This window comes from Sinocyclocheilus anshuiensis, unplaced genomic scaffold (assembly GCF_001515605.1).
Source record: "Sinocyclocheilus anshuiensis isolate Anshui unplaced genomic scaffold, SAMN03320099.WGS_v1.1 scaffold1503, whole genome shotgun sequence".
In the NCBI taxonomy this organism is placed as follows: domain Eukaryota; kingdom Metazoa; phylum Chordata; class Actinopteri; order Cypriniformes; family Cyprinidae; genus Sinocyclocheilus; species Sinocyclocheilus anshuiensis.
Window position 1 is genome coordinate 6,726 of NW_015554170.1, and position 12,516 is coordinate 19,241.

The window sequence follows — 12,516 nt, forward strand, 5'->3', positions numbered from 1 at the left end:
TGCTGCTCAAGAAACATTTCTGATTATTATCAATGTTGAAAACAGTTGTGCTGCTGAATATTTTTGTGGAAACTGTCACACATTTTATTTTTTTAGGATTTTTTAATGAAGAGAAAGTTCAAAAGAACCACATTTATTTGAAATAGAAATATGTTGTTGCATTATAAATGTGTTTACTGTGACTTTTGACTCATTTAATTTACCTTGCTTAATAAAAGTATTCATTTCTTAAAAAAAACCAAAAAACATACTGACCCCAAACTTAAAAAAAAAAAAAAAAAAAAGAGTATTTAAACTTCTGATTGGAAATGATAGAGCTATAATAAAAACTGTTCAGGTCAACTGCTAACAGGTCAACTATATGACCGAAATCTCACTGCATTAATTAAAGGTGCCATAGAATGCATTGATACAATATTTTAAATTGTTCTCTGATATCTACATAGAAGGTACGTGGCTTAGGTAAGGGCAAAAAATCTCCAGAAATGGTTTTACGTGTCCATTTACAACCCTATGATTTGTCCCTAGAATGAAATGGTCTGTTTTTACCTTATTTGGAAGGGTCATGAATAATAATGTTGAGCTCTGCTCTGATTGGCTGTTTCACAGTGCGGCTCATTTCAGTAGCTCACACAACATATGGGAAATACAGGGAAAATATATATTTCAATACTTTCTCTCGCAGTTATATCGTTGGGTAATTATATAAAATGCGGGCATCAGGGAGCCGCTATTAATATGCGGGGCATTGAAACTGCTTTCGAATGCACGATGGCTTTTTACTTTCACTTTCAAGATTTGCAATCGCACGTGCTCTGTAAACTACAGCGGCAGTACTTACCACACATTTTACAAGATCAGATGCTTGTCAGTGGGAGTATTTAAACTTCTGATTACACAAAATGTCATTATGTGCTAGCCTAGTAATGCTAAGAACACTGTAGCAGTCAACATCAACTGCAGGATATTAAGTGCGACTAAGTGTCCAGCAATGTACATTTCTAATATATATTCATCCCAGGCAGCAAAATAACAAAGTAATTCCCATATTAAACCAACCCAATGAAACACAACAAATAAAAGCACTGTTTGAAGCAGTTATTTTCTGTTGTACAAGTGCAACTGCTTTTATTCCAATCAAACTGAAGTCAGACTGAATGAATGCTGTACCTGCAGACACCACCGTCTCTATTCCTGTGCCGTTGATGAAGGCCCTCTTGATGGTCTGAGTCCGAACATCAGACCAATAGATGCGCTTCTCCAGAGCGTCGTAATCCACAACCGTGACGTTGTCGATGTCAGGGACGGTGAAGGAGATGATGTAGTTGTAGTATGGATTATAGATGTCCACTCCTCTTATCTCAATCTGACGGGCGTACAGCAGGAACTGACGCGACTCTGGAAGAGAGACAGAGACACCCGTCATGACTGGGGTCAACAAGGAGAGAAATCAAAACTGGTCATAAGGTCACTGTGAAAAAAGATTCCCCCGTGGTAATGAACATCAGCAGGCTATGAAGATCCACATGGGAATGTCAAACTGAAACATAAATCTATTAATTATAAGAAAGGCTGATACATCTGTGTGTCTAGAATCTTTAAAGCACGCTGCATATATATATATATATCATGTTTGAAAGTGCAGGCTTTTTGAAGCAAAGATCTATGAGACATTTGATCCAATGCATATTGTAACGATCCCGGGGTTGTGTCTGTTGTTTTGTAAGGACTTTTATGTTGAAATGTATTGTCAGTTTCCATTATATCTGTTCTTCCTTCCTGTGTTTGGTTTCTGTTTCTTTGGATTACCTAGTTAGTTTCTATGGTTCCCATCATTAGCCACACCTGTAGTTAATTATCCCTGATTTCTCTGAGGATTTGCTGTAAGCTCTTGTGTTTCAGTCATGGTTTGTGAGTCGTCGATGTTTTTTGGTGTTCTTGTTTTTGGTCAGGGTTGCCTGGAGGTTCTTGTTTTGCTCTTCGTGGTTGTGTTCATGTGGCCTATATCACAGTTTGATTATCATTATTCAGCATTATTTTAATGTTATTTATATACTACTATAATAGTTTTTTTATATATTCATTTAATATTTTGAAATAGCTTTTATTTCTATAATTTCAGTTTTCATTTTGATATAATTAATTCTAGCTTGTTTTTTCGTACTTTTGTTATGTGTTTTTTTTTTTTATAATTTTATTATAGCTTCTATTTATTTTATTTCAGATTCTGTTTTACTCATTTATATATTAGTACTTTAAACATTTTATTTTTGTTTTAGTTTTTCTATTTTAAATTTTTGTGTAAGTTTCAGTTTTTAAGGCTTTTCTTCTTCTTCTTCCATTCTGGAAGTCTATGGCAGCCCATAGAACCACTTGTTGCACTCATATTTCTGCTACTAAGTTTTGAACTGTAAGGTCTAGACGCAAAATTATTATTTTTTTTTTCTCTTAATCCATTGGCTCATGCCAAGTCGAATGCACAACAAAATTAACATTTCTACAGGTTAACATTTTTTGTCATTTTGAATTTTTTTCCTTATTTTTTTCGAACTAGTTCTAGACAGTTTTTTTCACCAAAAATTGGCTCAGATCATCTTCAGACAATGCTGGCAAAAAGTTATCAAAAGATTTCCATTAGACCAAACTGTTCTCGTAAATGTCCACTCCTCTTATCTCAATCTGACGGGCGTACAGCAGGAACTGACGCGACTCTGGAAGAGAGACAGAGACACCCGTCATGACTGGGGTCAACAAGGAGAGAAATCAAAACTGGTCATAAGGTCACTGTGAAAAAAGATTCCCCCGTGGTAATGAACATCAGCAGGCTATGAAGATCCACATGGGAATGTCAAACTGAAACATAAATCTATTAATTATAAGAAAGGCTGATACATCTGTGTGTCTAGAATCTTTAAAGCACGCTGCACTGTAAGAAAAACAAAAAATGTCCTGGGTGAAAATTACATTACATTTTGTGTTAATAGAAATTTCCTCCAACCCTAAACACAACAAAATGCAAATTGCATATTTCACAGTACATTATACCATGTTAATATAATATACACCCATATACACCCTATTTTTACAGAATTTCTTAGGATGTGGTTGCAGTTTTAATACGGAGCAGCAGAGATAAATGGCCTTTCTTCAAAGAGTTCAAACAGAGAGTTTTTATATTATCTATTATTTCCATTAGACCAAACTGTTCTCGTAAAGTGTTTTAACGAATATAACAACATTCATGCAAAAATGAACATGATGCTATATCCCCACAATGCTTTAGCAGATTTTGACCAAACTTGATATTTGTTATAACAAGCATGACCTGAGGGCACAAGAGTAATTTCGGCACACAGCACCACCTACTGGTCAAAAGATGTAAAAAATGGACATTTCTGCTTATAACTTCTGAACAGACCAAAAATCATAAGATTAGGAACGCCAGCAGCAGGGTTGGAGAATTAAAGAGTTTCTTAGCTCTTAATTTTACCTCTGTTTTGCTTGACCCCTTAATTGCTGCTTGCATCTATATTTATATTTTATTTCATTATTTCAATTAACAAAAACATATTTTTAATAGTTTTAGTTTGAATTAACATTATCACTGCTAGTTTTAATTCATGCAGGACTCTATCAAAAAAAAAAACCATTTTTTAAAAAACAAGATGTAAAACTGCATACAACACAGATTCCGTCAAGTTGCGAATAAATCAGAAGACGAGCTCTAGTTCATACCGTAGCAGGTGTGGTTGTCCTCACTCAGTCTCATGAGGTGTGGGCAGGCACAGGAGAACGTCTGATGGTAGTTGATCAAGCACAGGTGAGAACATGGGCCCAAACCACCGTTAGCAGCACACGGGTTCGGCGCTGGAGAGAGATGAGCGGTGGTGAAGTATTGAGCTTTATTGTGTCATTACCACCTTCAAATTTATTTGCGCCACCAAGAAACCAAACCAGCTGAGACAGGAACCAATGATAGACTAATGCAGATTAATTGCCACGACGTTTGGCTATTTTGAGGTTATCGGCATTTGCGCTTATTTGAATGATTCATGATCTCTATCTATGCTGTTTGATAAGGGTAGGAAGTATGATGAAAAAGTAAGTAAGAATAAGAAATCCAAAGGTTATGGGTTCAAAGCAGATAGTGGAACTTTTGAAAGCATGTCCAAACCAATTCATCCCGTGTGTCTGCTCCTGTCAGACATGAATAAACAAATGTCTGCCTCTATAAGATGAAGACGCTGAGCTAAACTATCATGACAAGTTTATTCACATGCTGCTTTATTAAGCGCCAAACACTATCAACACATGTGTCCATCAAGCAGACAGGCTCCTCCCTTAATTTGACCTGTGATCTTTCACAAAATTAAAGTTTACTCAACAATTAATAAAACGATAAAACTTGAAATGAAATGAAAACAAAAAATTAAATGATCTATGATGTCCAGACAACAAGGCTGTAGCTCAAAGTGACACTTTATATTGAACACTGTGGTGTCTGGAATCAATTTAGGGGTGTTTAGAATGAAAACTGATCAAATGAATCACTAGAAAACGTCTTCAGCGTTACATGTATACTTCATGAATAAGGATCCCAGAATGCATTGCGATGAGCTCAAAAGTAATTCATGAAAAATGCACAAATTTTCAAAATATGTGTGTTCAATGTATCTTTTGCAGTTAAGATGACTGCTGTTAGCTTAGGAACATGCTAACATCCCAAGAGCTAACTTCACAAACCAGTTAAGCTCAAACCCGACCCCACAGCCGAATTCATGGCATCAACAATAGATTAGACTTCATGCATTCAAAAATCACAGACGCATCTGATGACAACAAACAGTACTGCTATCTATCAATATGTGCTACCAATGCTATACTAAGGTTAAGGATAGGATAGGGTGACCATACGTGCCATTTTCCCAGGACGCGTCCTGGCCAGGATTTGTTTTGGCTTTGTTTTCCTGTTTTCATGCTTACTGAAGGTAATGATCGAAAAGTAGTTTGACCAATAACATGCAAGCATTGTACATAATGGACCAATCATGGCGTGTGAGAAGGTGGGATCTATGGTCAAAGCGATGCAACGCGTACATATTAGGTGTGTTCGACAGTGTGGCTCAGACCGATCAGTGTTTGACATCAAAGTACCTCGAGAGCGTTTCGAAAACATATCCATCTGTATGGTACTTTGATGTCATACACCGATCGGTCTGCACACGCAAACAAAGCCAAAACCTAGATATTTTAGGCAATATAGAAATCCTGGCCAGGACGCGTCCTGGAAAAATGGCACGTATGGTCACCCTAGGATAGGAGTTAGTATTTGTTTCAGTTTTATGTAGACATTCAGCACTGTTATTGACATGAACAACGAGGTTTGCATTTAACTGGTTTGGGGGAAAATCATGGTTTTGGAATCCATTAGAATCAAGCATTTTGAATCAGTTACTCTTTACGAAAAGATCCTGTGGTGGTACTGTACATTGACGGTATTAGATGGTATTAACTTCGATATATACCACTGTTTTCTTTGCCGTGTGAAATAGCCATTAGTAACATTGCTATCAAAGTAACTTTGAAATAAAGTTTGAAGATCACCTTGCGGTTGTCTAGATGGGTGGTACACCTGCAGATCGAAAGGTTGCGTGTTTGTTCTCTGAACCACAGTGACATTGTTTCCTGTCCATTTGTTGGCCTTGGCCAGTGTGTTTGTGCGCCAGTCTGTCCAGTAAACCTCTCCACCATACATCGTCACAGCGAACGGATGCGAGAGATACTCATGTCCTCTGAGCACCTCGATCAGTCCCGACCCGTCATACTTGGCTGAATAGATTGCATCAGATCTGAGACACAAGACATAAATAATTCATTTCTATGGTCATTCATTTCTGACAGGAAGCACACTCTCTGATATTAGGTAGATTTTAGCTACCAAATTTACAAAACTTTAAATTCCAATCCTGCTCCTGAAGTGTCTATTTCCAGCAGAGTTCCAGCATGCCTGAACCAACTATTCAAGGTCGTCAGGATCACTAGAAACTTCCAGGAAGGTGTACTGGAGCTGGAACCAGGAGTGGGACTGAACATCATTGGGTCAGGGAACTGTTTGGTTTGTTCTAGGACCAACTTCCATTGATCCAGGAGCTTGTCCGTACACCACATTGGCCTTGTACAAACTGTAAGGTTTTAGGAGCGACAACCACATTTAAATACGGGAGTGACACCCCTAAATTACAGTTTCGTTTGTATACAGAATAGAACTCACTTTCGAAATTGCGATGATTGACACCATTGTGATCTTAGCAACGTTTTGCCATCTCACGCATATGGAATACGCTATTTTTGACCAAAGTAATATTACAGCAACCAAAGACTCATCATGTTTGGTGATTTTAATGAAACCACTTTCGACAGAGCTGTCATTATTTGTTTATGTTTGGAAGGCTACTTTTCAGAGCGCGCTCTTTAAGTATTGCCTTGTCCACTTACTACAAACATTGTATATTAAAGATGCTGTATGTAGGATTGACACCGAGTGGCTGAACTAGGTATTGCAGTCCAAATTCAAAATATTGGAGAGGGTTTTTTTCACCTGGTACCTCCTCCTCAGACTTGACGCACACGCAGGTTGCCAGATTGACGACACCAACAGGAACGAGCGCACTTGAGGATGAATTGAATGAAATACGCTGTGTTTTCTGCCAACTGGCAACCCGGTGTGACGAAATACAATTGGGTACATATATCGGAGAGGGTTTTTTTCACCCGGCCCCTCCTCCCCAGACTTGACGCACACGCAGGTTGCCAGATTGACGACACCAACAGGAACGAGTGCACATGACGATGAATGAAATGAAATACGCTGTGTTTTCCGCCAACTGGTAACCCGGGGTGCCGAAATACAATTGGGTAAACTGGCAGTGGGCGGGTTACACAGACCAAAACAAAAACAGACATTCCGTCCCGGAACGCATATTTTCAAAGGAGAATAACTGACTGTAGCATTGTTTTTCAGATAAACAAGTATGCTAACTTAGCATGTTTCTTAAATATCTGCAAACATATTATGATATTTGTATGCTTTAGTAGAGTCAAAAACTTACATACAGCACCTTTAAGTGTCTTTGGACTCCAGCAATCCAGTTTATGGAGTTAATAAAGTAGGCAGGTGCAAGTTGTGATATTCTGGTATGTGTCTTATTTCCAAGATACTGTGTTCGGATTTAAGTTGACTATAGCCTTGTTTTTATTTGCTGTTTTCTTATAACAAGATCTGTCAACACAGAGTCAACATGTACCTACATAGAATTTCTGCAAATGCGGCTGTCATTACCTGCATTTTTCAGGAGTCAATTCAGTTGTAGAATGCGGTAAATTACTGCCGCAAATTACTGAATTGCAGGTGTACAGAACAGGATTAAGTGCTAAAAGGTTAATTAACAGCCAAATTAGCTGCAGTTTGTATGTTTATGAGTCTTCAAATGTTACCTGGCATCTATCCACAGAATGCGGCGCTCCAGATAGTCCACAGTCAGTCCATTCGGCCATCCTCCACTGCCCGTCTCCTTATGGATGGTGCGTCTGCCATGTCCACTCATGGATGCAGCCTCTATCCTGGGCATTGTGGCATCCCAGTCTGTCCAGAATAGGATTCTACAGAATCAAAGGACAGATGAGGGCTTTTTTAATGCTGCTGTCAAAAGTGTTCTGGTCCCAGCATTCTTTATAGAGCTTGTATTCTTTTGTTGTTTGGAAAAGGGCAGAATCAACATTCTTTAGAATGTGTTCTGTATTTGGAACAACATATGGATGAGTAAATGATTTCCATTTTAATTTTTCAATTTCATTCTTTGGTGAACTATTCCTTTAAAGGGGTCATATGATGCGATTTCAAGTTTTCCTTTCTCTTTGGAGTGTTACAAGCTGATTGTGCATAGATAAGATCCCTGAAGTTGCAAAGACTAAAGTCTCAAAACCAAAGAGATATTCTTTATCAAAGTTAAGACTCTGCCACACCACCCTAAAACGGCTCGTTCTAACACGCCCCCACATATCTACCTCACTATGTGGAAATATTTGCATAATGCCGCCCAAATGTGCATGCAAAGAAAGAAGGCGTGGTTTCAGTAACCGCAGTTAGTGTTGAAGCAGCCATGTCAGAGAGACGCTGTGTGTTTCTAGGCGAAAGCAAAAGCACTTTATTTGGCCTTCCGAAAGTAGATGCATTTAGGAATCTTTAAGATTACTTACAACAGAACAGCAATGCATTTTATGGACGACCGTTTCGTGAACCTAGGAGAAGAGGTAATTCTGACTTTGCTATGAATATCTGGCGCTTCTGAATCAGCTGCATGTCAACATATTCTGTTACACCAAATACACAAAATAATGATCTTTAAAAAAGCATCATATGACCTCTTTAAGAGCACTTGAAACTAGGCATGGGCCGATTACCGGTTTCAAGGAATACCGCGATTTGAAAATGTCACCGCTAATATTTTCCGTTATACCTTTCCTGCGGTATGCGCTGTTTTTCATGTCTCCTCAAAGACTGAAAGTGTAGGAATCCCTCAGGTTGAGTGTCTTATTGCAAGCAACTCGTCTCTGTTCTGGACTTGCACAAACTGCGTTGCAATGCAATCGTTTTCCAACATGCCATTTATGTGACAATATGAAGTCTGTAAACGCCCGTTAACACATTCCAGAGAAGCTGAAGATGGACGCACATAGAAAAATACTGTAGCAGGCAGATCACTCACTGTTCATGATGCACGAACTATTGGAAGAAAATCCTAAATATTGATAATCAGAACATTCTGTTTTTGCTTCAAATTGGGTTATTATTAAATCGAATTATGTATATGAAATTATATAACTAAATGATATGAAATGATATAAATGATATGTATATGTGTGTATATTATATAACTAAAATGTATATTATATAAATAAAATTAAATAACTGTAATTACAGATTTAGGTTAAATAAAGATTTCAGTCTTTATTTTTCTTCTTTTTAGGAAACAAATCAAAGAAAAAATAAATTCTACTGTTGCTATTATTCTGTGTGTTGCTCAAAAACAAAATATATTGTGTTCAGCGGAAAAAGTAATTTTTTTTACCCAGTCATTTAAAAATAACATATTTTAGAGCTGTAACGACAATACCGTGATACCGTGAAACCGTGATATTTTTGCTTAAGGTTATCATACCGTCAAAATCTCATACCGGCCCATACCTACTTGAAACATTCAAAATTAAAAAGTGACTACACAGTGAGATCATAACATCTCATAAATCAAAGTACAACAATTCTCCAGAAGTAAGCACCTACACAGGCATCTTACAACATTGTTGTTATTAGCTATGTTTTCATTCACATATTTTTGTGCATTTTGGGATATCACATAAAAAAAAAAAACGCTGGATGGAAACGCCAAGATGCACATAAATTCTAAAAATGTGCATAAAAAACTTATGCGCTCAACTAAGTAGGATACATTTCTTATTCAAGATGGAAACACTTTTACCGAATAAATTCCTTAATGCGCATCAAAAAAGACGTGATTTTGCGATAGGACAGCATCAAACTGGACTAATCAACAGAACGATCTCATTGCACAGCATCTGAAATGCTAGTTTTGTCGTTCTAAAATGCTTGAGCAAAGTCTCGTCAAAGTGCTTCGTTATAATTAACACCCAGAACTGCATTCCCAAACAGCAGGCTCTGAAAATAAGATAACATGACTCTGCGTGCTCTGAAGCTCGTAATTTATTGTATACAAACATTATTATATACAGTGCCTTCTCGCACTGTAGCAAATTCATTTTTTCTTTGTGATATTTAGTGCAAGTTAATCAGGAAGTGACGTGTTTTATGCGATATTCCAATTTTGCGCATAAGTTTAATTTGAAACTTTGGATGGAAACATAGCTATTGTTAACTAAAAAAAGCGTTTAAGTTTTAAAATTAAAAATTTTAAATAACGTTTATTACTTTCGTTTTCAACAAGAAATAAAATTAAATATAAATGATGAAAAACTTAAACCTACAAAAATGAAGATTAAAAATGTTGCTTGGCTACCTAAAGTTAAATGTACTTACTGAAATATATAAATACAGAATAATATTGAAATATATCAAAAATATAATATTAAATAAGACAAGCACATAACAAATTTACTAAAACCTAAATTAAATTTAAAATAAAACCTGAAAATTGGAACCTAAAAATGAGATCTAATTCAAAATGTTAATAAATACACGAGTGTGGCCGCTGGTGCGAGTGCTAATGAGCTTCATGAAGGAGCTCCAGAAGGAAAGCGAGGTCAAGGCCTGGGAGAAAACAGCTGCCACTTGTTTTGTTTATTATAAGTTTGTAATTAAAGTTTATGTTTATGTTGAGCCTCCTTCTTCCCGTATCTATGAACCATCCTACAAGTACATAAACAATACTACAATAACACAGTTTAAAAAACACGATATCCTGATGAGGCTCAATACAAGTTTCAGAAGTAAACTTGGGCTGCTTACCCCTCTCTGGGGTCCAGCGCGATGGCCCGCGGATGCTCCACATCTCCAGCTAGTAGAGTGGTGCGCATGGTCCCGTCCAGTTTGGCCACTTCGATCTGATCTAGGTTACTCTCCACCCAGTAGATGTTTCCAGCGATCCAGTCTACAGCCAGACCCTCAGGAGTAGCTAATCCATACTGGATCACCACGTCAAAACTTGTCAGCGCTGCTGTGTAAAATAAAAATGAAGGAAAGAGAGGCAAACAGAAGACATATGTATGGGAAAAAATTTGTACCTAACTATTAGTAAATTGAAAAGGTCCATATTATAATTATATATGTGTTCATTGGCTGAATTCATCTTGGAGGGATTAAAAGTCCTGAGATTCATACATTTTAAAACACCAGAATTCCTATATATACTGTACACATAACTTACCACCATTCTCTGACAGCTTTCCACGGTAAATTTTGTCCTCAACAACATCAGTCCAATAGAGCGAGCTCTCGTTGAGGTGGAAGTCGAGTGCGATGGTGTTCCTCAGGCCTGGCACCAACACGCTGAACTCTCCTTTGTGCAGATCAATCCGTCGGATCTCATGACGGTTGGAGAAGATGATGAAGGGTTTAAATGGATCTGGAAAAACAATGAACTCACTGAAAGAATGCCATAACTCATGACTGGCTAAAGTAAGGTGCTCAACTGGGCAAACACTCTGATATTTTCCAACATCATCGGTTCCACAACATTTCTGTAAAATGATGTGAGACTGGCAATCCCATACATGCCTGTGACGTTACCTCTGTTTATCTAAAATGTTTTTATTTCTGAAAGGAATGTGAAATACGTCCAGCAATCCATAATTCATCGTTTGATTGGCTGAGTGGGCTGCTGTGCCTCTTCCTGTCACAGTAAATCTTCAACCCCACCTCCTTCTTCTGGCATTTGCATTCTTTCATTACAAAAATAAACCACCTATTATGCTGCTAAACAGTTCTCCGTCATTTTCTGCATTTGTTCTGTCACACACCAACTCTTAAACTAAAACCTTCTTAGTAGGAAAACAAAATCAACCCCAGCTGCAATGATTTTACAGAAGACCACTTCCTATGTGCGGGTGAAAGTGTTGCTCCAGTGCACATAGCTGTTATCTTCTGCCAAACATTGTGAACCACAACCGTTTTCATATCTTGTCTAGTTTTTCACCAGCCTTTACCGATTCTTTTTATCTGTTTGTGGATATATTTTGGGATATACTGTCAAACAATTATCAATCCAAGTCAATTTCAAAATCTTTGTTTTTCCATTTTATGTATGTATGCATGTATGCATTTATTTATTTATTTTCCAGCATCAGTGCTTATGGCAGAAAAAAAGGGGAAAAAAGCATTTCGAAAGGCCAAAACAAAACAATGCAAAAAACAAAACCATAAATTTGGATTTCACAGATTTAACATAAACTAGTAACATACTAACAAACAAACTAATAAACCTGTAAGACGTATAAGACTAAATGTAAGACTGACAAATATGCATCACATTTATTTGTTTATTATCACATTATAAGTTTATTAGTTTATGCATATATGCAGTTAAAAAAAAATAAGCCTGCATGTCTTTTAGTAGGCTTTGGAAGAGCTGATCTCACCTGTGCTCCTGCAGCTTTCCATGTCAGGTTCGAGGGCCCAGCCATCATAGCAGGAACATTTCACATTGAACTTGTCCTGTTCACAACGCTGGCTGCACTTCAGGTGTTTGGCACAGAAGCCCTGGATCTGACATGTTTTGTTGTCAGTGCCCAGTTCCATTCCCAGTGGGCACGAGCACAGAATGCCCTCACCCGGGGCCACTGTGCAGTTATGACTGCAGCCACCATTGTCCAGAGAACACAGATCTAAACCAAGAAACAATGCAGTTAGATGGTAAAAACCTAGGCTGAAAGTATTTAAAACCCTTCCCATTAACATTATAATGCTCCACCCCCCCCCCCCCCTTT

General features: G+C 37.6%; 1 protein-coding gene across 1 annotated transcript in view; it reads right to left on the bottom strand.

Moving 5' to 3' along the window:
* The window catches only part of LOC107670926 (low-density lipoprotein receptor-related protein 1-like), a gene marked incomplete at its 3' end in the record, with an annotated part of 97,609 nt that overhangs the window by 3,005 nt on the left and 82,088 nt on the right, over positions 1–12,516 (bottom strand). The window contains exons 24-30 of the mRNA XM_016463748.1: positions 12,169–12,414; positions 10,959–11,156; positions 10,541–10,748; positions 7,495–7,659; positions 5,605–5,849; positions 3,736–3,867; positions 1,171–1,398 (exon numbers count right to left, since the gene is read on the bottom strand). Coding sequence (XP_016319234.1) covers positions 1,171–1,398; positions 3,736–3,867; positions 5,605–5,849; positions 7,495–7,659; positions 10,541–10,748; positions 10,959–11,156; positions 12,169–12,414 — 1,422 coding nt within the window. The remainder of the gene's footprint in view (positions 1–1,170; positions 1,399–3,735; positions 3,868–5,604; positions 5,850–7,494; positions 7,660–10,540; positions 10,749–10,958; positions 11,157–12,168; positions 12,415–12,516) is intronic.